Source organism: Sciurus vulgaris (assembly GCF_902686455.1).
Source record: "Sciurus vulgaris genome assembly, chromosome: 8".
Classification (NCBI taxonomy): domain Eukaryota; kingdom Metazoa; phylum Chordata; class Mammalia; order Rodentia; family Sciuridae; genus Sciurus; species Sciurus vulgaris.
The window spans coordinates 40,300,445-40,325,798 of NC_136468.1; the positions used below are offsets into that span (position 1 = coordinate 40,300,445).

General features: G+C 32.2%; 1 protein-coding gene across 1 annotated transcript in view; it reads left to right on the forward strand.

The window, feature by feature from the left end:
• SAMTOR (S-adenosylmethionine sensor upstream of mTORC1) overlaps positions 1–25,354 on the forward strand; it is an 87,945-nt gene that overhangs the window by 56,788 nt on the left and 5,803 nt on the right. The window contains exon 4 of the mRNA XM_079152059.1: positions 15,232–15,346. Coding sequence (XP_079008185.1) covers positions 15,232–15,346 — 115 coding nt within the window. The remainder of the gene's footprint in view (positions 1–15,231; positions 15,347–25,354) is intronic.

Below are 25,354 nucleotides of genomic sequence, written 5' to 3' on the forward strand. Positions count from 1 at the left end.
TAAAATTCCAAGAAAAGATTTATGAATGTTTTATTAAGTATAAGCTTGCAGAAGTAAATCACTAGCATATAGTAAAACCTTATTATTAATTTGAAATTCATGATTATTAACAACTCATCAAAAATTTATCTTTGCTATAACTGGTAAAAGGATTTTTAAGCAAGTAAATAATTTAAGAAGTATTAAGCTGGGATATTTAAACATTTAAGAATGGTGACTTTTCTTGAGATTTTCAAAATCATTTTGAACATTTTGAAAACATTCTGTAATAGTTTTGCTATCTCAGAATTAGTTACCTTCCATTTGTGTGTATATTTTTACATCGTTGCTTTCAAAGTATATATATTATATTGTTTTCACTGGTAATATTCTGTATCTGCTGTGTTCTTTATTTTTAACCATTGTATAATCCTCAAGTTCATGTTTAATACCTTTGTTCTATCATTGTCCTTTATAAAATTTATAGTGACATTACATGACAAAGAGTACAAATATTTCAGTGCTTTTGTTAAATATTTCCATTCTGCTTTAAAAAGAGTTATTGGGTTGCTAAAGTCATACTCAGATTGTATACCTCACAAGCTAGCAACCTCTAAGCAAAAAAGCCATTCACCTGGTAAACATATGTACTAATTGAATAAGAGTGGGTGGTTGTCTTGCCTACTAACCTAGTTCTGGAGGAGCAAGAAAGAACACCATAATTCATATACCAGTGCCCACATATACAGCATTGAATTGCCTCCTCTTTCTCAGCCATACTGGACATCCCAGGGGTCATCTTACTTGTCTAGTTACTGCTCTTTGAAGTTCCAAGTTTGCTCTCTTTCCACTCTTATCCTAACAAGCTCATTTCACTGGGGATGTCATTGTTACATTAGTCTTCATTTTTCACTCTTAAATTTCTGCCCATTATTAGCATTCTTCTAATGTTATAAAACATTATGACATTTTCCTCAGACTATTATTGTCCTTAATTTTCTTTTCATTGTGTTTGTTTATATTTTTACTTACATTATTGTTTGTGGTAGCACTTAAAAGTTTATGTATGTGGCTGAAGCTAGTCTACATTCTGTTCCTTTGTTCTTAGTTTAGTTTTGATTTACTATATATATAGTTTTGTATATTGTTTAATTTCTGATTTCTCCTTACTGTTCTTTTCATTGTTTTAGTTCAAACACAAGCTTCTTGGAAAAATGTTGATTACAATTGAATTAAATAAGTTAGACAACAAACATGTTTTTTATTGTTTTTCTGGAAAAACATTTTGAGATCAAACTGCATTTTCTTCAGATCTCTTTTTTTTTTTTTTTTTTTTTTTTTGGATAGTTTTGTGTCCTTAGATATATTTTCTTACAATATTTTCTACAGTTATAAGCAAAAACTTAACATTGAAACTATTATTTAATAAGAACTACATATATGTGTGTGTGTGTGTATATATATATTTTGTTGTTAGGTGTTACACAGGCCAGTGCTTGTAGACTGATATTTGCTCCTTTACATCCTTAAAACTAATAAATTATATTTTCTTATTTTAAAGTCTAATTCAGATATTGTTAATATCTACTACCATTTTGATTTCTCTTCATTTTTCTAATCAAAATTTATTTTAACTGAACTTTCAACTTAGTCACTGGCTTAATCATTTTTATTAATAGCTTCAAAGAAGCAAAACAGGTTACAGAATGATCTTAGTAGCAAGTGTGAATACATAACACACACACACACACACATACAAATGTACAAGTGTCTTGTCTTTCTCTAACCATGGAAATAAATATTCTGAATAATTTAAAATTATTAGTGACAAATGGAACATAAAAGTTGTGTTCAATTTTGGTGAACTAGGCAGAAATGCCCTCTTTGCTCCCTAGATTTTTAATCCAAGGTTATTCACTCAGAACCTAGGTACTGCTGCAAGGGGATTTTACAAGTAATTAAGATTACTAATCGATCAACACCTTATTATACCCTAAACACAGTACCAGCAAAGCCTGCCTAAACTTTTGACCTACAGAATCAGGTTTCAAAAGTTTGTAATTTGTTGCACAGCAGTAGAAAATTAGTACATATTGTTAACTTGTTTTCAGTGTGAAGAACTAAATTCATAGTATATTCATTTTACTATGGCCAATTACATTGTATCCAAATTGCCACTTCTGAATTAGACATAGTAAGTATTATTAAACACTCAGGCTGCAGAGTCAAACTTTATCATCTGATATCACTTACTGACTTTGACATATTATTTAACTTCCCTAAGCTTCAGTCTCCCCATCTATAAAATGAGAATAATAGTATGTACCTACTCTAAGAACTTGACGTTGCTGCTTCAGAAGCCATTGTCATTTTATGAAATGATGATGATGATGATGGAAACACAAAGAATTTTGCCAGTAAGATCAGGAATCTGGATGTTCATGTGAAGCCATGGCTAAGTTCTTTTCACTTAATTTTTTTTAGACCTCTCTCTGAACTCTGTATATGGAATTTGAGTTATCCTTTTGGTTTTCTTCAGTTGTTTTTCTTAGAAATTGTATGCCCTTACCTTTCTCATGAAATCTCTATACCCTATCTCTCATCTCAAAGTCATATATGATCTCTTAAAAATGGAGTTTGCCAACAGAATAAGTATGTAAAAACACTGAACTAAAGAATTTCTTAAGTAACACAGTTATATGGTTTCTTAAGTAACACAGTGCTTCTTCAAAAAGGGAATACTTTTCCCACAATCATTGACTTAATAAACTAAAGAGCATCTTTCAAGAATATTTCATGAAATGTACTTTGGGAAAAACTATTCTTTCAAAGGTAAGTCATTAACTTCATAGCTAATACCTATCTTTTCTTTGAAAGCTTTTCAAATCTGATGTGGTAGGCGGAATTTTCTTTTCTTCATCTACTTGCGCACATTACTTAGCCCATAAGTAACCTTCAATCAGATCCATACTTAATCTCCCTCAATTTTGTTTTTTGTTCTTTGCTACCAAAATATGAAAAGGAAGCTGTTACGTATTGTAATCAAAACTGATCATCTTTAGCCAGTCAGAATTTCAGGGATTTTTTTTGATACATGTAGAAATGAAACGGGTTATATTAAAAAGACTACAAGTAAGTTACTAAATAAATGAGGTAAGGCAAGTCTTATCTAGAATCAGAAGTTTTCTTATTTAGCTATTTTTCCTGCTGTTCCTTGAAGAAATAAGAGGAAAGGTTGAAGTAATGATTTCTATGTTATTCTGAGTATTTGGTAATAAATTTTTACCTAGTTGTCACCGATCAGCCCTAAAAGTGGACATTAGAAAAATTTCTCATATATCTGATTACCATGAATCCAAAGAGTGACAGGGCTGTTTATGTACTGACTCTCAAAAAATGCATTTTCTTTTTTAATCAAAAAGAGGATAGAAATCTTTTTTCCTTCCCCTCCTTCAAAGCATTAGGGATAACAAGGCGTTGAGATCATTGTTTTCAAAGTATTTTAGCCATAGTACATTTTGTTCAGGGATAACATTTTATGAAAACCAAACATACGAAGCAAATACATTGCTATTTTGGTCAAAGGTATAGATATAGCCTCTGAGTATCTCCCATATTTGCCTTTGCTGACCCTTGCACAGGCTCTAGAAAATTCCTCTGATTCTGTAGAGAACACTTTGTGGGGGCGAGGGGTGACACAATTATAAACTACATACTTGGATAAACATTACTAGGTTCTTTTATGTAATAAGCAAAAAATTTTACTTCAGAGTTTATGAACCAAAAAAAAAAAAAAAAGTTTATGACTCTCTCTTAACATGTCTTGAGTAGTTTGAAATGCTGCTGTTGACACTGTCAGCATTCCAGACAGAAAATTATGTGGGAAATAAAATCCTATATTTCTTTCTTAAACTACTTAACCAGCAGAGTGGGAATTAAGGCAGAGATAGTAAAAAAAAATATGATCTTATACTGTAACTATTTGGGAAAGGTAACAAAAGACAATACTGAGTTAAAAACAGCATAGAAAGCTTTACGTATACTATCAGAGGTTTTGACCTTAACATTTTTCCATAGTATAAATGTAAATTGTCAAATGAAGTTATAGACTATGAATTCTTAAGTTATAATTTTTTTAAATAATGCAGTTAAGATTCTCTGCATAAATTTGTCTAAAGAAAAAAGTGAAAATTTACTGAGGACTGTAAATGAACATTTCAAAGAGACATAAAAATGGAGAGTAAAATCCCTGACAGGAGGATCATAAGTTTGAGACCTGTCTCAGCAACTTCAAGACCTTGTCTCAAAATAAATTAAAAGGACTAGGGATGTAGTAGCATCCCTGGGTTGTTCTATCCCCGACTGAACACACACACACACACACACACACACACACATTCAAAACCAAAGAAATAGACTTTTTAGCCAGGTTTTGTTTTCCAGATAATGTGTTTTTAACACTTTATAGAATGTAAATGAAGACATGTAAAACAACTATTCTGAAAACAGAAACCAGTTTAACAGTATTTCACTTAGTTGTCCTTTAGGGTCTTTTGACCCCTGACTAATCGGTCTCGACCTATTATATAGATCTTTTCTTATTAGAATTAATTTTTCAAAATATTTGCTTTATCAGCATTAACATAGGATCAGACATGTTCAGTAAATTTAGCCAATGCCACCCTCCTTCCCTCCCTCCGCTTCTGTAAAGAACAATGACAGATTATTTTTATTGCGCTTTTTTTTGGGAGAATCATATTTTGCTGATCAAAAAATGGCTTTCAAAAATGTGGTTTGCTTATAGCCTATTGTATTTTAGAAAAATGTGTTCAAATGCACCAGAGAACACAAACAGATATTCTAATGGTAGTACTATAGGCCATAAAATTTATTGAAACTGTTTTAGGAAGATTCTTTTAATGCCTATATAGGTTCCTTTTGAACAATTTTAATAGTGGTAAATTATCCATTGAGTTTGAATTTGATGTTAACATTTGGAGCAAGATTTCAGTAGAAAATGATAGAACTATGATAAGCCCTGGTTACCTGGGGAAAAGGAGTAAAGCAGGAAAAATAAAACTTGAGAAGAACCTAGACTTCTTGCTCTCTTGGAAGGATATTTAAAGAGCACATCTGGCAGATGGCTTCATGCAGAGGTCACTGCATCCTAAGTGACATTCTCTTTCCATTCTGCTTCCAGGTTGAAGCAGTGAACAATACCCTTTGGTTCATCACCGGATCCACAATTACCAGTTTTTATTCTGTATATGAAACACTAAAAATAGTTCCCGTTAGTTTTGGTGCTGCTGCTACTATATGTGTGAGAGAAAGAAAATAGGTTTTAATTAATTTGGCTCTTAAAATTCATTGGGTAGTTTTTTTGTTTTTGTTTTTGTTTTGTTTTGTTTTGTTTTGCGGTTCTGGGGATGGGGATTGAACCCAAGGTGTCATGCTTGTGAGGCAAGCGCTCTACTAACTGAGCTATATCCCCAGCCCAGTAGTAACTTTTTAAACATTATGTTCAGCTGGAAGTTGATAGAAAGGTTTGAATTGGGCAAGAGAGTGGTATTTTATGCTGTCAAGAACTTATCTACATTTTACATAGTTATTGGAATGGTCTTTGGAGTTCTTCTACTACTGTTTCTAAAGAAAACTGACACCCTGAAAAGATAAGCAAAATTTCTAAGGTCATGTAGTAGTAGTAAAGCGTGCATTAAAGATAACTTTTTTTTGATTGTCTCCAGATTTTTCAAAAATTGTTATATCTTAAAATAAAAATAAAAATAGTTATATCTTTACTCTTTATCACTGTAATGTGTAGTTAACTAATTTAATTTGTATAAACGCAAGGAAGAAAGTGCTACCATTATTCTCATTTTAGTAACTTTTATATTTCTTTGAGGGAAAGTTATATTGTGATGGTTATATTAAAGCATAAGTCAGTTTAAAAAAATATACATATGTGTGTGTGTGTGCATGGTAGTAGAATTAGATTTTCAACTCCTGGATAAATCAATGAAAGACATTTCAGATATTTTATTTTCTGTTTTCTAGGAAAAGTGATTAAAGATTTTTTAAATCTGTTTTTAAAATTCGAGATGAGTTTTAAAACAGTGTTTAGGGTAGATGGAACCCCAAAGTGACATTGTGAACCTATAATAAAAAAGAAGTACAAATAGAAAAATCAGGGAATGGATATTTCTAAAGGTACTTTGTAATGAATTTTGAAGATTTTATGGAAAGTTCTTCTCTACTTGGAAACATACACTTTTGTACTTACCTGTGCTTTCCCACTTGGAATGACAGTCATCCACCTTAGCAAGTCTTTAGTATCTACTCTTTTCTCTCCATTTTCTCCTGGGAAAAAGCTTAGTTTTCCTGTAGTCCCCAGCTCTGGAGTTCCCCTGACTTCCACCAGTATTCTATGTGATAACATTGTGTTATAATCCTCTACTTAATGCAAACCATTGCATTGTTTGCATGTGTGCTATCTTCACTGGACTGAATTCCTTGAGTATCAGGACTCCCTTACTCAAGCTTGATATTTTCAACTCACAAGGCTGAAAGGAATAGTAGGTATTCAGTAAGTGTCAAATTAAGGTGTGTGTGCATTTAAAGCTTTTTTTTAAAAAAATTATGTTAAATGTAGTTCAATTTTTTGTTAAAGATTTGAAATTTTTTTCAGTAGTTCTGAAATGAAAATAACGATTGCTAAAAAAGATTAGACTGGGAATATAGCTCAGTGATAGAGTGCTTGCCTAGCTTGTGCATGGCCATGGTGTCAATCCCTAGAACCGCAAAAAACAAAGGTTAAACAGTCTTAATAGCTATATACTTATAGCTATTTATTATAAACTTCTGTTTTTATTGCCTTTGAAAATATTCCATTTTCAGAATTGACAGCCCTCATAGTTGTACTAACATTTCCCTCATCAAAAATTATGACAAAGAACTTATGATCTGACAAAGGCGTTTTGTTTTGTGGTTTAGGGATTTGGGGCATTTTTTGGTTTTGTCTTTTGTATTCTGAGAGAAAGGTAATCTGAAATATGGTTGGGATACCAGATAGTGGTGTTTTCTATTTTTAAACTGCACTTAAGAATGAGTAGTTCAATCCATATTATTCAGAAGAGTCAATATCCTAATACACAGTTTAAGTATTTTTTATTAAATGATTTACTATTACTTTGATAATGTAAACTTTTTGAAATCCAGATATCTAATCACCACATTAACTACCATTTAATTTGCAAATAAATTAATCCCTCCCCCAGGTAAATTTATACTGTGAAAATTTGCATAAGTAGTAGTAGTGTTTGTTGTTGAACTTTAATTATTATGAATATTGATGCTTCAAATACAGAAGTATTGGTGCTGAGATTTAGTCTTATCCGTGATTATTGGTACCATACATAAAAAAATCAGGTTGATATGAAAGTAGCTCTTATAAAATTAATATATTTTGGACTATATGATTGTAATTCACATAAAAACTTAGGCAAAATCTGAGAAATCAGATAGTTCTGCATAGTGTGAATATAAAGGAATTGTTTTTCTCTTGCAGAAAAAAAATTTAAGTGGTGGTTAAAATAAGAAAATTGGGTAATTTGGTTTAATTTTATTCACTTCTGTATTAGGCATTTTAACTATATTGATTGCAGAAAATTTCTGGAGTTCACATAGTTCAAAAGATTTAAAAAAAAAAAAAAACTTCAAAAAGGTACAGTTTCCAAATATGAAAAATATTCTGAATGAGGACTATATAGCATATGAAAAATAATATAGGATCTGAAGGTGAGATTAATACAACAATATTTTGTAAGGATTCCTGGCATATGTCATAAATGAGCCACAAATTTAGCCTCATAATCACCATCTATGAATTCCCTAGAAGGAAAGTGTTTTCTTCCTTTAAAATAATTTTCTTTCCATTTGACAGATGATACTGAAATGAACCTGTTCATTTAACAGTTAGCCTATTAGAGGGTCCAGGAACTTCAACAAGAATGAAATCTTTGTTTTCACTCACTTCTAATTAAAATGTAGCATTTTCTTCTTTAATGAATATAAACAGCAAAATCTATTACCTATGCTTTGTCACTTACAGAAATTAGAGATATATACAATAACTATAACAATTTTGTTAATTGTATTTAAGGATGACTAGTTTTCTTTGTAATTCAGTTAATCATTTAAAAGCACTTTGAAAAGGGATCCATATACTTCAGACTACTAAAAATATTTATAATCCAAAAATATTTAGGAACTGTTGATTTAAAGTACCCATGGTTATATGATGGAAAGTTTCTTTTAGGACTCATATTCATTGTTATTTGGGTATTATTTGCTGGAAATCAGCATAATTAATTTTGTTAATTAAATTTATAACTTACAAAAAGTTTGTTTTTGAGAACATTATTTAAGCAACAGGAATATGCATTCAAGGTAGTTCCTCTTTTGTTATCACAACTAGCACTTCTCTGTAGTTTTAAAGTTTTAAACAATTTAATTAGGAATTGATTTCAAGTTAGGTTCTACATGTACACACACATTAAATGGAAGTAAAGTTTATTCATTAAAATTAACTCTCGTCTTTTTTTGATAAAGAAACTTAAGAGTTATTAATAGATATCTATAGCATATAATAGACTACTACCTTCATGTTGATGAACAATAACATTACTTCTGTTTAAATATCCTTTTGTAACTCTTGTCTGTATTGTCACAAACTGATTTTATGCTGACCATTTAGACTAAATTAATCTGCACATTTAAAAGTTAAACTACAGTGTGTACTAGCTGAGCATTCTAAACAATCTCTAGATTGAAAACAACGTTTTTTAAATACTGGGTAAATTTTTCTAAAAACATCAAATAACTGATACAATAAAATTCAAATGATGGCAGGAAGCAAGAAAGGAAAGCAAAACACAAAGCTGCTTTTACCCTTAGAGTATTTATACAAACTGGCAAACTTGATCTTTGTTTTATATAATCCCTTGATAAGAGTTGAATCTCCAGAGATCCTCTCTCAGTTTGATGAACCAGAAATAAATATGGCCTATTCAATCAGAGCAGACAACCTAACAAGCTGAAACCACAGGACATCCCAAGCATAAATTCAGTTAAAATTCATATCCCCTGAGTGGTCCCCAGAATTTTCAACCTTGCATTTATTTAGTTGAAAGTGATTGTACTGGTGATACTCCAGGTTGCCTAATAGAAGTACATATGAATTATTCTGCTCAAAGAATTAGCAAAAAGAGTAATTTCTTAAGAAAAATAATAGTTCACAGTAAAAATAATAGTAATAATTATGAAGCATATGTGGAAACAAGGTACCATGACCTAAAAATTGCAAAAACAGCGAACAGCAAGAACAGACCTATAAAGGATATTAGAATTATGAGTTGCAGTTTAAACAAAAAACAACAAAAATATTTTAAAGAATTTCTTTAAAGTTTCTAACAGGAATAAAAACTGTACAAACTAGCCATATGGAAAGCCAAAATTAAAACAATTTGGGTTAAAAATGCAGTATATGGAATGAACTAAAGAAAAAGTTATCGAACTGCAAAACAGTTATCCAGAATTCTACACACAAACAAGAAAATGTAGTGAAATTTTTAAGTGGTTAAGAACAAAAGATAGGATGATTTACACCTTTTTGGAGATGCAGAAGGAAAGAGAGAATGAGAGAACAAAGCCTCTGAAAGAAATTCTAAGCAGATGCATTGTTACCCAATGGTAATCCCAGCAAATTGGAGGATGGAACAGGAGGACACTATAAGTTTGAGAACAGCCTCAGCAACTTAGTAAAACTGACTCCATGTAAAAAAACAAAGAAGAAATTTGAAGAGTTGGGGATATAGCTCAATGTTAGAGCACCCCTGGGTTCAATCCCCCCATAACACAACAGCAACAACCAAAAAGTTCTAAAGATATGAACAATGCAGACAAGTAAAGTCCGAGGTGAAAAAAGAAATGAAAAACCAAAAAAAATAAAATAAATATGTTGATAAATCTAAACAAGCATAACATACAACAGTAAGTGGTAACATCTTCAGGGCAATAGATTAAAATATACAAAAAGACTAATATAACTTAGATACCAGTTAATAAAATTTAAATGTTCTAAAGGTTTTATATAGTCTGGAAAAGACTAAGATTATTCAGAACAGGTATACATTTTTGTATGATTACCAGTAAGAGAATAGAATCAATGTGAAATTTTCAAATGAAAAAAAAAATTAAGTTAAAATTTAAAATGTATGTTAATTGTAGCTACCCAGTACATTCACCTCAGAAGTTTTTAAAAATTCTATGCCCAGAATGAACTAAACAGATATTTCTCAAAAGAGGAAATAAAAATGACCAACAAATAAATGAAAAAAAAAAAATGTTCAACCTCTACCAGTTTAGGGAAATATAAATCAAAACTACACTGAGGGATAGGATGGGGCACAATATTGAGTACTTGCCTAGCATGAGACTCTGAGGGGTTCAATCCCCAGCCCTGCTTTAAAATGAAAGGTGCGGGGTGGGGAACAATTACATTTCATCTCACATGTCACTCCTATTAGAATGGCAGTTGTGAGAAATAAAAATAAAAATAAGTTCTGGTGAGCACACTGAGAAAGGGGAACACTTACACACTTTTGGTGGAATTATAAATTAGTGTAACCACTATGGAGATCAGTATGGATTCCTCAAAACACTAGGAATGGAAGCACCATGTGACCCAGCTATAACACTCCTTGGTAATTATCCAAATGAGTTAGTCAGCATACTGTAGGGATACATGCATTCCCAAGATTATAGCAATACAATTCACAATAGCCAAGTTATGGAACCAACCTAGTACCTTCAACAGATGACTAGAAAAAAGAAAATGTGACACATATACACAATGGAATTTTATTCAGCCATGAAAAAACAAGATCATATCATTTGCAGGAAAATGGATGGATCTGGAGAATATTGAGATTAATCAGACTCAGAAAGCCAGTCTTTTATGTTTTCTCTCAAATGTGGAAGCTAGAAAGAAAAGAGGAAAAAAAGAAAAGGAAGCTCATGAAAATATTACAGACCAGTGGACTAGAAGGGGAATCAGTGGAGGAAGTAGGGGAGAACAAGGGGTCCCCAGGGAAATGAAACAGACCAAATTATGCATTGTGCTTATATGACTATATTACAATGAATCCCATTGTTATGTATTATTATAATGCACCAATAAAATATATTTTAAAAACAATTGTAATGCCTGATTCTAACCAATTAACTCAATTCTGGGTGATTTGAAAGTTCCCAGAATAATGAGAATTTTTTTAAAATGTTAAAGTATGGACTCAGATTTTCACCCCCAGTACTGGGGCATGAACCCAGAGTTTGGGTTATTTTGTTCAAGTTAGTCAAGTGCTTTAGCACTGAGGTATATTCTCAACTGTTTTTATTTTATTTGTAATTTTTTAAAAAATGTTGAGATAGGAGCTAAGTTGCCTACACATTTACACAACAAATCAAATTATGAAAAAGATAACATCTCAAAACTAAAGCATATTCTTTCCAAGAATGAAATTTTAATTTAATGTTATAAAATTACTGTATGCTATAATATAGATTAAAATCATATCTTAATAGAGACATAGAATGGATTTGATAAGATGCAACATTGTTTGGTGTTGAAGCAAGCCAAAAAGAGAAAGAAAAAGAAAATAAAAACCCTTAATGAGCATAAAAGGAACTTCTAAAACCTTATTGAGTATTGCTATATACAAAACCTACAGTGGTCATTATTGTAATCCTACAACACTGGGATATTCCCTGTGAGAGTGGCAGAGAAGTGCCCACTTAGTCACTTCTGTTTAGCATTATTATTAGAAGTCCTAGGCAAAGAAGTGAGACAAACAACTATATGGGTAGAGAGAAAAGGAAGAAAGGCAGATATCTCAGTGTTGTAAAGACATAAATTCTCCCAAAATCATCTTTAGACTTAGTGCCACACTAATCAGAGCCCCAATGGGATGTGTCAAAGAAAGGTACTATGATATAACAACAAAAGTGAATTACAGAAGCCCAGACAGATCTCACAAACATAATATTAAATGAAAAAAAGCAAGTCACCAAATCAAATGTGTAGCGTAAAATTAAACTATATTATTTAGGCTTTCTGTCATAGGTAGTTAAGACTATAAAAGGAAGTCAAGGGAATGATTATCACTAAAATCAAGGTAGTAGCTACCATTATGGAACAGAGTAGGAGGTATCATCAGGGAGAATCATGCTTCTAGGGTGCAGGCAGTGTTTTATTTTTTGACTTGGGTGGTAATTATATGAATGTTCACTATGTGACTGTTCCTTAAACTGTGTGTGTGTGTGTGTGTGTGTGTGTGCGCGCGCGCGCGCGCACGCATAATATATATATATAAAAAATATATAATATATATATTATATATATATAATATATATATTATATATATATATATATTTTTTTTTTTTTTTTGCAGTGCTGGGGATTGAACCCAGGGCCTTGTGCTTGCAAGGCAAGCACTCTACCAACTGAGCTATATCCCCAGCCCTAAACTGTATATTTGTGTTTAGTGCATAGACAAAATGAAAGAACAGAACTAAGGAATTTGAAATGGAATAAGTAAATTACTGAGAATTGATAAATTAAGGTAATCCATGATGTTAAGTAACTGGTGACTATACTGTACTGTTGAATTAACTAGAATGATTTAGAATACTCAGAAAATGAGGAAGCTTTCTTTAAAAAAAAAGTTATCAGATTTGTTACTACTCAATTTACTAAAATCTATGGTATAGAATTAGTATGAGACAAATTCTGCTTTTACTAGTGCTTAGGATGATCATTAATGAGTGAATCATAAAAGATATTATCTATAACATGATAGTAATTACTAACAGTATCACTTTTTGGGCACTTATATGTTTCAGGCACTGGGTCAAGAATTAAAGTATTATCTCAATTAATCCTGCAAAAATTTGTCATGTATGGGTACCATTATTATCTGTGTTCCATATTGCACTGATAAGGAACAGAATCAGATTTTAACCTCAGTTTCTGATTGCAGACCTCTTAACCATATCTTCAAGCAAAGATTAGAATGATGATCTAGCAGTATATATGGTATTACATACATTATAGATTCTTCCTTTGTTCTGATTGTAAAAATTCACCAGCAGTGCTAACTCTATGCCAGACATTTCTCTGGTCCCTATTTATTAGACCTTTTGCTCAGGTGTAACAACTTGTAACCTATACCACAAAAGATCACTGGTCTCTTTCTTCCTTGGAACTAGTATAGTGTGTAGTGTGGTATTTCAAAAATGAAATTCAATTTTTTTTTTTTCCTTTGGGTACCAGGGATTGAACTCAGGGTCACTAACTACTGAGTCACATCCGTAGCCCTATTTTGTATTTTATTCAGAGAGGGGGGTCTCACTGAGTTGTTTAGTGCCTCGCTTTTGCTGAGGCTAGCTTTGAACTCTCGATCCTTCTGCCTCAGCACCCCAAGCCACTGGGATTACAGGCCTGTGCCACCATGCCTGGCTACAAAATTGAATTTGACATCACAAATTATTATTTGTTATAGCCGTCATCCAAATTACATATAATGATCTTCCTTCAAATTGGCTGCAGTACAGAAAATTACCTTTTAAGTCCTAGGGGCAACTCTTTGCACTGGGAGTTTCTGACTATTTCTTACAAAAACTGACCCTCCTATGGGTCAAAATTAATGAGTTATTTTAAAGGCTTTAAAATTAAGACCTACTTTGGTGAAATTGCTATTTTCTTGCACCCTCATAACCCCTTTTCAGATAAGTTCCTACCTAAAATTACATTTTATTGGAAAAAAAAATTTGTAATTGTGGCATGTTTTATGATACTATATACAGTATTATATACTATATTAGAGAGGTTTTTGTAATTTATTTATAATCAATAGGTAACTGATCATTTTTCTAAAATGTTGAAGCATCAAGCTGTTGGTTAAAAATGAAATCCCTACTTATTGCATTTCTTCTCTGAAAAAAAAAAAAAATGTGTCTTGCTTATATTGTTTTGACTCCCAATGCTTTTTCCAGGAAGCTACCATATGTAATTTAACATCTCTCCAAGGCAATATGCTAGCCAGGGTACTAGGAATAAAGCTATGTAGGTTCTCTCTGCTCTTTGGCCTTCAAAGAGCCAAGATTCTGCTTTTACCCAATTACTTACATTCTCTTTATTTTCCAATGTGTATTCATAATTAAAAAAAAAAAAAAAAAAAAGTTTAAGCATCAGTTAAATTGGCATATATCTGAAGTTGACGTATTCATAATATTGTTGCTTTACTGTCTGAGCATTAGGACTACAGGCTTGGGAACAACAAAATCCACTATTTTCCTTTATCCTTATTTAGTACTAGATAGAGCCTATCTAGATAGCCTTATTTAGTACTAGATAGATAGAAATTAAGTTTCATTTTGACTAAATTTGCTACCTCTTTTTTGTACTGTTATTGGGAATGAGGAAAACTCTTGTATAAAAGAAAACATTTTCCTAAATTAAAAAGTAATACTTTATGTTCCTTTCATTGAACCTTTTTCATTGAGATAAATGAAAGTAAAATCTGAAGACATTGTTGTGTTGACTGAGAATTGATTCGTGAATGGATTCATTCCTCTACAAAGATAAGTCTAAAAATCTACATGGCCTATAATATTATAGTTTAAATGCAAAGGCAGACACTAGAATCCATTGTTTATTATTTATTTGTTCATCTGTTTACTTATTGTATTGCCAGGAATTGAAGCCAGGCCCTCATACATACTAGGCAAGTGCTGTACTGCTGAGCTATAACCACTGGGCTATACCCCAAACCTTATAGTGGAGGTCTTCTGTTATGCCATACATTAAAGGAACTTCAAAAGTCAAGACCTCACCTCACCTTTTACAATTCTTTTTCAAATCTAATATTTTTCATTTAAAATATAATTTATAGTAGCATATAATAGACATTTTTTATAAATGAATTTTAAAAATTTTAAGCCTTTCTAGTCTAACTTCAGTGGTAAATGTTGATAAATACAGCCCTCATAACTGAAAGCTATTTAGGGCCCTCATCCTGAGACCAAAATGTTAACCAATAATCTCCATGATCTATTTTTTTAACTCAAGTTATTTGTATTTTTTTTTATATTTTATTTTCAAGTTTGCCTTTAATAATGTGAAATATCTTTTTGTAGGTTGCTACAAGCCTCAGGAAAGATCAGATTACTTGATGTTGGCAGCTGCTTTAACCCATTTTTGAAGTTTGAAGAATTTCTAACTGTTGGCATTGATATCGTACCTGCTGTAGAGGTATGTGTAGTTTTGTTTTGAGACTTCAATATTTTGCATTTATATTTACAAACTAAAAGCAATCTTTACATTCCTAAAAATAGAAAATATCTATTTCCTGTGTACCAGTTAATGAGATTTTTTTCCCATTCAAAATTAAATACATATTATGTGAAAATGTTTGAGCATTTAATTAACCAATATTCGTGCAACCAGTACCATATTTGTATTTTACTGTTGTTCCTTGCTTATCTAAATAGGCATAATCTGTAACTACACTGTTTTAGTCAGCTTTGTGTTACTGTGACCCAAAGATCCCACAAGAATAATTTAGAGGAAGTAAAGTTTATTTTGACTCATGGTTTCAGAGGTTCAGTCCATGGTCACCTGACTCTATAACTCTGGACCCAAGGTGATGCAGAACACCTTGGTGGGAATGAATGATGGGGGAAAGCAACTCAGGACTTGACAAATAGGAAGTGGAGAGCTCCGCTCACCAAGAACAAAATATAAATCTCAAAGGCACCTTAGTGACTTACTTCCTCCAGCTACATTGTACCTGCCAACAGTTACTGCCCAGTTAATCCATATCAATGGATTAATCCACTGATTAGATTACACCTCTCATAATCATTTCACCTCTGACCATTCTTGCATTGTCTTCACACATGAGCTTTTAGGGAACACTCATATCTAAACCATAACATATGCTATAGTAAAATCACCGTTAAGAAAGTTCAGCAGCCAAACAAAAAAAAAAGAAACTTCAGTAGCTAGTGAAGATTCAGATGCGCATAATGTTTGGGCTTCGCATTTTGTTTGATTTGATTTTTTTAAATACATATCTCTTTCTGAAATGTACTGTATTGAAGTGTCATTAGGGAATAGTAGAAACAGGCAAGGTCATTGGAGTCAGCCAAAAATTAATTAAGTTTGTGCTTAAGTATATAAAAGTACTTAACTTCATATAGACTGCTTCCTCTACTTTTATTAGAGTGCTGTGAGAATAAGCATCTAACTAAAACTTGACCTGGTGCTATATTCATCCTCAATAAGTGATAGCTATTACCCTTCCCTTTGAGAACATTCATTTGCTTTGTGACACTGTTACTTCAGTTTGGTGAAGCAGGATCACTTACTTATCAGATTAAACTTTATTTTATCTTATTCATATGATGCCAGAAACTTCTGTTAAGGATAATTTTTTAAAGGTAGGAGACTCTAGAGCAGGTACTTTCCTTATTAGAAAAGAATTGGTTAATTTTCTTGAATAACAAATTCGTAATATTTGCCATTTTATAAAATTAGTACAGATTGCGTTTTATTTTTGATAGTGGTCCTGGGAATCAAACCTTGGGCCTGCACATGCTAGGCAAGTACTCTACCACTGAACTGCACACCCAGTCCACAAATTACTTTATTAATATTATAAAGAGAATATAGATTATAAACTTGAGTTAGGGATTTTTTTTTCCCCAACTGCTGTATTCCTAGCACCTAGAAGAGTGCACGGTACATCAAGTACTTTCTAATTGAAAGAATGGAATCTTACTAGATTTGAATCTCACCACCACCACTTTCTATTCTCTATGTTTATTTTCTTATCTGTATCATGGGGTTAATAATGTACCACATTTCATAGGATGTTATTTTTTTTTTTGAGAAAAGTATTTAAAGTGCCTAGCAAGAATTTGTTGTACGGTGAATGCTAAAGAAATGCTTACTGTTACTGAAAACTTCCTGCATGAAGATTCAACTTTCATCTGAATCTTTAATGATGTGTAATCTTGATGAATACAAATGTCTAATTAGTTTCTGAGTAACATTAAGCAATAAGGAAATGCTAAAACCATTATTGTTTTCTTTACTTCCCAAAGACAAATATTTGTTCTACAGTGAAGTAGCTATTTTTACCTTATCACTGCGTATTCTTGTGACATCAGAAGCTGCTATAACATACTCATGACTTTTTCCATGGATTCTCTCTCCTTCTTTTAAGACACATGTTGGAGATGTTCTTCACAACTGCTAAGACATAATGACCATTTGATCTGAACCTCAGGCTTAAATATTATTTTTAAATATTAATATTTTTAATAAATACAACTATAAACTTTCAACTGTTTGGTCATTAAGGAAAGCAAAACAACAGCTATATTAAGTTCAATAGTGGAATCAGACTTTAATAGTTCAAGAACCCTCTAACTAATTTGAAAACAAAGTAAAATGAATGTGCTAGCCAAAATGGAATAACAGGCCACATTTATCTACAGCCTCCTATCTAAAGCAGCCAAAAAAGGGCAACATATATGAAACAATTTACATCACACTAGACACATAGTAATGAAGGGCAGTGATCCATAAAAGATTGAAAACAAATGAGATAAATCCTCCAATTGCACCAGCATATTGCTTTTCATTTCTACACATGGTACAAAGAGGGGAACCCAAGCAGTACCCAGCTGAGTCACCTGAGTTGTAAAATCACAGTGGGACTCTGAAAGTACTAGGAGACTAAGGCAGCTAGAGTTTTTAGGATAGAGTATCACAAATGAAAAAACTACACAGAGAGAAAATCCAGAAGTCTGCAAAGGATCCCTTTGAGTAAACACCTAAGTACTTATTAGCAAATATTTGTAAGAAAAAAATCATGAAACCAGAGATAGTACTAGCTGAAAGAATTAAAGGTTACAGTGCCCAGCATTCTCACAGACTGGAAAAAGTACCTGTTACCACCAACCACACTGAAAAGCTCAAGATTCACAAAGCATTGGATAGAGTATATAACAGTGTCTTGCCTCAGTAGTGAAGATTATTAAACCTTAGACTGGACACTGCTCCAGTACCATGTACCAAATTTTAGGATCAAGATCCAAAAGGATCAGACTATCTCCAGGTATCTTAATTACATTTCAGACTGAAGTTCAATAATACTTATGACAATCCCCTGCTATCTTATATCCATCAAAGTAAAATTCACCATGTCTGGATTTAAAAAAAAAAAATTACTAGCCATGCAAAAAAGTGAGAAAAAAGGAGATTAAAATTAGGAAATAAGGACATTTAAACTAGTTCTATCTACAGAAATTCCTTGTGCTAGATGATTATGATTGTGTATTTTCCTATATGTTTTACACTTTAATAGTTAATTCATCATTTAAAATAAATAGAATACAGATTCCCCATGTGCAAAAAATTAATCGAGGAATTGGAAAAGATGTTAAAGTACCCAAATCTAACTTATAGAATGTATAATATGAAACACATATTAGATGGGAATAAAGCATATTAGATGTTGAAAAAGTTATCTTGAAGACATAGCAATAGAAACTGACCAAAATGAAAAATAGAAAACAAAATTTTTTAAATTGAAGACTATCAGTGAGACAGTTTTAACCATCCAAACATAAACATTATTGAAATCCCCCCCAAAAGGAAGAGATTTTAAAAGAATGGCCAGAAATTTTCCAAATTTGATGAAAGATATAAATTCACAAATCCAAGAAGCTTGACACTCAAACTCAAGAGAAATGAAGAAAATTACATGCAGGACCATTGTAATCAAACTCCTAAACCTAGTGTTGGAACCATTAAAGCAACCAGAAGTTTTTAAACAGACTTGTTAAAGCACTGAATGGGACCGGGGTGGATATATGGGGTGAGGGGGGGAATTGATATGTCGTCACCTTGAATTCCATATCCTAGAACTCCATGTCTTTAAATAGTGAAGATGAAATGAAGGTTTTTCTGAAGCATAAAAAAACTGAAGAAATTCAATGTCAACAAACTTGTATTAAAAGAAACGTTAGGAAAGAACTGCTTGAGATAGAGGTGGAAATATAGATCTATGAAAAAGGAATGAAGAATACTAAAAGTGATAACTACAGAAGCAAAAATACATATGATTTTCTCATTAAACTTTTTAAAAGATAACTAAATATTTTTATAGGTTGGGTGTGTGTGTGTGTGTGTATTGGAGCCCTAATCCCCAGTATGTGACTTCATTTGAAGATGAAATTTTACAGAGGTAATCTAGTTAAAATGTCTAGTTAAAATGTAGTCATTAGGGTTGGACCCTATTCCAATATGACTGGAGAAATTTAGATCCAGAAACAAGAACCCAGGGAGAAAATCATGTGAAAATGAATGCAGAGATCAAAATGATACATCTGCAATTTGAGGAACTTCAAAGATTATTAGCAAATCACCAGAAGAAAAGCTAGAGGAGTAGTACAGATTCTCCCTCACAGTCCTCAGAAGGAAGCAACCCTTTCAACATCTTGATCTTGGATTTCCGACCTCCCAAACTGAGACAATTTCTATTTTTTAAGCCAATGGATCCATTGTACTTTGTTATAGAAGGCCTACCAAACTAATCCAACCATTTAAATAAGTATAATGGCATAGGCAGGGTAAATAACATAGGTAAAACTAAACTGTATGCTGATAGTAGCACAGAGTAGGCTAAGAGAATTAGAATGTACTATTTTAAGGTTCGTTTAAAAATAAAGCGGTATAATATTTCTTGACGCTAGATTATGGTAAGTTAATGATGTATATTATAAGTACCGAAGAAAAAAGTTTAGCTAATAGTAAATGAAGTAAATAAAATAGATCAACAAAAAACTTGATTAATGCAAATTATGGCAAGAAGAAAAGAAAGGGAACAATGAATAGGTGGGACAAATAGAAAATGCATAGCAAGATTATAGATTTAAACCTAAGCATATCAATAGTTACAATAAATAGAAATGTGACCCATTTTAAAGGCAGAAGATGTCAGATTGAGAAAAAAAGCAAGACCCAAATATAGTGTGCCTATAAAAAAATGTACTTCATTTACAAAGATGCAAATAGATTGAAAGCAAGACAATGAAGAAAAGAATTTATGGAAGTGTTAAAATCAGACAAAGTAAATTTGAGAGACAGAGAATATTACCAAGGATAAAGGTGTCATTTCATAATGATAAAAAGGTCAGTTTATCAAGAGAACATAACAGTCTTAAACATTTGTGCACCCAATGACAGCTTTCAAATACATAAATCAAAAACTGACAAAACATCAAGCAAAAATTAACATTTATAAGAGTATCCTTTGATATTTCAGAACCTCCTTGATAGAACAAGTAGACAGAACATCAAAGAAGAAATTACAATGGAAATGAGAAGCTTCTTTCACATTGTCTTTGCCTATTTTCTTCTGCTAAAACAGAATGCCACAGACTGGGTCAGTTATAATCAGTAAAAGTTTATTTGGCTGGAAAGCCCAAGATCAAGAGAGCATATCAAGTGAGTGTCTTCATACTGCAAAAACATGGTGAAAATATAAGCAATTACATGCCAGACAGAGGATGGTGGGAACCTGATTTCCTTTTATTAGAAGCCCACTTCCTCCGTATCTTATCTACTTCCACTATAATGGCACTTATCACCTTTAATATTGTTACATTGACAACTTTCAACATGAGTTTTGAAAGAAACATTGAAATCAGGATAAAGACATAAAATAGCACCAGGTACCATAGTACATATCAGTAATCCCAGTGACTCAGGAGGCTGAGGCACAACGATCACAAGTTCAAAGCCAGGATCAGCAATTTAGTGAAACCCTGTCTCAGAATAAAAAATAAAAAGGACTGAGCACGCCCCTGGGTTCAATCCCCAGTATCAGGGGTACAAAGGGGAGAGATTAAAATGTATAGGATTGCACTAACCTCATTTAAGTAGGAATAAAAGGAAATTTTTTAACACTAAACACTTTTATTAGAAAATGAAATAGGCTTAAGACCACATATCTACTTTCTTTCTTGAGATGTGTCATTGCCATGAGAAAAACGTGCAGTGACCAACATTCGATCCCAGGGTAAGAATGACATGCATATGGTGCTGAATTGCCTGAACCGATTTGTCTGTCTTCAGTAATGGGGATTGAACCCAGCACCTCATGCATACTAAGGAAGCGTTATACCACTGAACTATATTCCCAGCCAGCACTTAATTGATCTTTTAGTGAAATAAAGAGATGCCTAATTGGGCCCAACCCAGATCAGCCAAATTATTAATGTGTGATAATGTGAAGTATTATTAAAAAAAAAATGCAAAGTGTCTCAAAGCAATAATACCTACTTTTGCACTTGCAAAATTAACACATTAAAATGCAGACAAGAAAATAAAGATCAAAATAGAAATGAAGTAAAATGGAAAATGTTCAGAGAAACAATGAGGAAAATTGATGAAAGCAAAAACTAGCTCTTTGAAATGTTCTGTAATACTGAAAACCTCTAGCTATATTGACCCAGAAATAAAGAGAAAGAGGTGACATCATTGCAGATTTTGCCAATGTTAGAAGGATAATATTATATACAACATTCTTCCAATAAATTCCACGACTTAAAATAAAAGGATACATTCCTTGAATGACACATGCCACTCATGCTGTCTTTCAAGATGCTATCCTTTTACTCAGAAAGACATAAGTACATAAATAGTCTTAAGTTTATTAAAGAAATTTGAATTTGCAATTACAAAAAACTTTCCACAAAGAAAATTCCAGGCACATATGACTTCACTGATAAATTTACCAGTTAAGAAAGAAGTAATACCAGTTATGTATACACTGTTCCCTAAAATTAAAAAGCATGCAATACTTCCCTACTGCTTTTGTGAGGCTATTACCCTAGTATTAAAACCAGACAGACATTTGAACAAGAAAACTATAGACCAATATCTCATATGAACTTAGATGCAAATGTTCTATACAGAATTTAAGTAAGTTGAATTCATTTGTTTTTAAAAATTAATATATCATGACCAAAACTGGTTTACCCCAAGAGTGCAAGATTAATTTAATTTTCAGAAACAATCTATTCACTGCATCAATTCACCAAAAAGGAAAAGGTATGTGTTATCTCAGTAGGCACAGAAAAAGCATTTGACAACATCTGACATCCTTTCCTGATAAAACTTCTCGGTAGGAATTGAAGGGAATTTCCTCAATATGATAAAGGAGATCTGGAAAACCTACAGATAATAACATTCTTAATGGTGAAAGAACAAGATAAGAAGGTTGACTCTTACATCTTCTATTCAACATTTTACCAGCAGTTCTAAGCAATGAAGTAAAGAAAAAAGAAATAATTAAAAATATCCTGATTGGAAGGGGCTGGGGAGATAGCTCAGTCGGTAGAGTGCTTGCCTTGTAAGCACAAGGCCCTGGGTTCGATCCCCAGCACCCCAAAAAAAAAAAAAATCCTGATTGGAAAGGAAGAAGTAAAATTTGTCTATTTACAGATGACACTGATCATTTATTCAATAGAATATGCAAAGGAGCTATTAGAACTAATAAGTTAAACAAAACTATAAGATATAAGATCTACAGAAATCAATTATATGTATATATATTCTAGCAGAAATTATATGTATATATACTTCAGCAATAGCAATAATCAAAAGTGAAAGTTAAAAATAGTACTGTTTATAAATTTAAAACTCCCATTTTCAATAAAATATAAAACATGAACTATTTCATATGTGAACATTATTTGAATCTGACAAAAGATGTAGAGAAACCTATATGCTGAAGACTACGAATTGAAAGAAAGAAAAAAGACCTATATGATGGAAGAGAGATACACTGTATTTATTTGGTGGAAAAGCAATATTTTCACAGGTCAGTTTTCCCCAATTAACCTGTAGAATTAAAATGCAATCCTGATCAATCCTAGTAGACTTTTTGGGGGAAATTTGGTAACTTATTACAAAATTTATGTGTAAATTTAGAGAACTTGAAATAATTTTGAAAAAGGACAGTGTTGGAGACTAACACTACCAGATTTCAAAGTTTAATTTTATGGCTACAGTAACGAAGACAGTGTGGTATGGATGTCAGGATTATCAAATATAATGGAGGGTCCACATATAGGCCCAAACTTAAAGGCTTCTTACTGGTCTTCAACCAAGTTGAAATAGATAGCCTTTTCAGCAAATAGTGCTAAAACATTTAGATGAGTATTCATAGACAAAAAGGACTTTACTTCATTCCATACACAAATGTGAACTCAAAGTGGGTCATAGATCTAAAAGGCAAACCTAAAATAATAAAACTTAAGAATTCAGTGAAGAAAATATTTGTGACATTGAGATGAGAAGAGATTTCTTAAACATTACTCCAAAAGCAAGGCACAGAAAAGAACTTGAGGAATTGGCATTCATCAAAATTTAAAACTTTGACACTTTAGTAGATACTGTTAATGGAATGAAAAGTCAAATCACATCATACTGAGATAAATATTTGATAAGGTATTAGTATACACGTTTGTTAATGACTTATAAAAGATTTCTATCCAGAATATAAAAAGAATTTTCAGAATTCCCTAGTAAGAACAACAGTTTTTAGAAATTTAAAGCAACCCAGTTGATTTTGAATGGACAGAGTACTTGAACAGATACCTTGCCAAAGAAGTTATTCTGATGACATTGTCCATGAATAGAAGATAAGCATCACTACTTATTAGTCATATGATAATTAAAACCACAGTAAATCACTCCCCACCTATTATAATCAAAAAATTAAATATTAGCCATGTCAAGAGTTGATAAGGATTTGGAAGAACTGGAACTTTCATATTCTTCTGGTGGGAATGTAAGCACTGTATAACTGCTTGTTGAAAGTTAAGCAGATTCTTTTAAAATTAAATACATACTTGCTATATGGTCCAAACACCCCTTTTGTGGATATTTCTTAAGGTTAATGAAAGCATGTTTATCCAAAGACTTGAACAAGAATATTCATAACAGCTTCAGTTGTAATAAGTCAAAAATAAGAAAAAGCCCAGATATGCAGAAAGGGGTGTGTGGGAAACCAACTGGTAATATAGCCTTGATGCAGTGGGACATGATTTAGCAATTTAGATAAGAAGGAACAAAATATTAATACCTGTAAGAAGAACTGGATAAATCTCAATGATTCTGCTAAGTGAGAGAAGACAGACAAAATACATTCTGTATCATTCCATTTATATAAAAACCTCAGAAATCCAAACTAATCTGTAGTGATAGAAATCACATCAGTCATTGCCTGATAACAGGAAGAGGAAGGAGCATATGAGGAAAAGATTATTAAGGGACACAGATTATTTGGGTATATTGGATTATATTAATTTGCAATTATTTCATGGGTGTTTAATGTCAGGTCTTATCAAAGTGTACACTTTATGCTTTTGTGTCAGTTATATTTCAGTAAATCTGTCTAGAAACCAAGGGGAAGAGTAAAATAATCTTTTTCTAGATAATATAACATTGTGTATCACTTTGCCTAGTATATATAGTCCAGATGATTAGGGGAGCAGCTTGTCTACTCAGTAACAGAAGGGAAGAACTAAGGTATTAGTATACATGTTTGTTAATGACTGTTGCTATATGATGAGCTAACTAATATTAAAATGATTTCTGTAGAAGTTTCCTGTCACTAGAACAAATACCTGAGATAATTAACTTAAAACAAGAAAAGCATGATTTTCAGTAGTTCTAATCCATAATTGACTGGCAACACACCATGGCTGGAGTGTGTGGCATAGCAGAACCACTGACTACACAGCCAGGAAGTGAAGGGAACCTGTCCCATAATCCCTTTCGGGGCACTCACCTAATGACCTCAAGACTAGGCACCACCTCCCAAAACCCAACCCTGGGAAGCAAGCCTTAACCACATGGATCTTTGAAGTGCGCTTAAAATCTAACACTTTGTTATTCAGTATTCTTAATAAAGATTTTTAATATTCATCAAATTATTGAATGTTTATTCCTTTAGTTGTAGTGCTTCCTGTGGTCATTTGACTTTGTTAATTGAATTTAATATGTAGTTTGTTTCAAACCAGAGATTAGTATTTTAATAGAATAAAAGTAGTATTAACACTAAAATGGTTGAAGTTAATAACTTAAAAGACTATTTCCATGACCTTAGAAAGTTTTGGCATCTTTCTGCTCATACAAATCATAATTGACTTCTCTGATTCATCCTTATTTAATGAT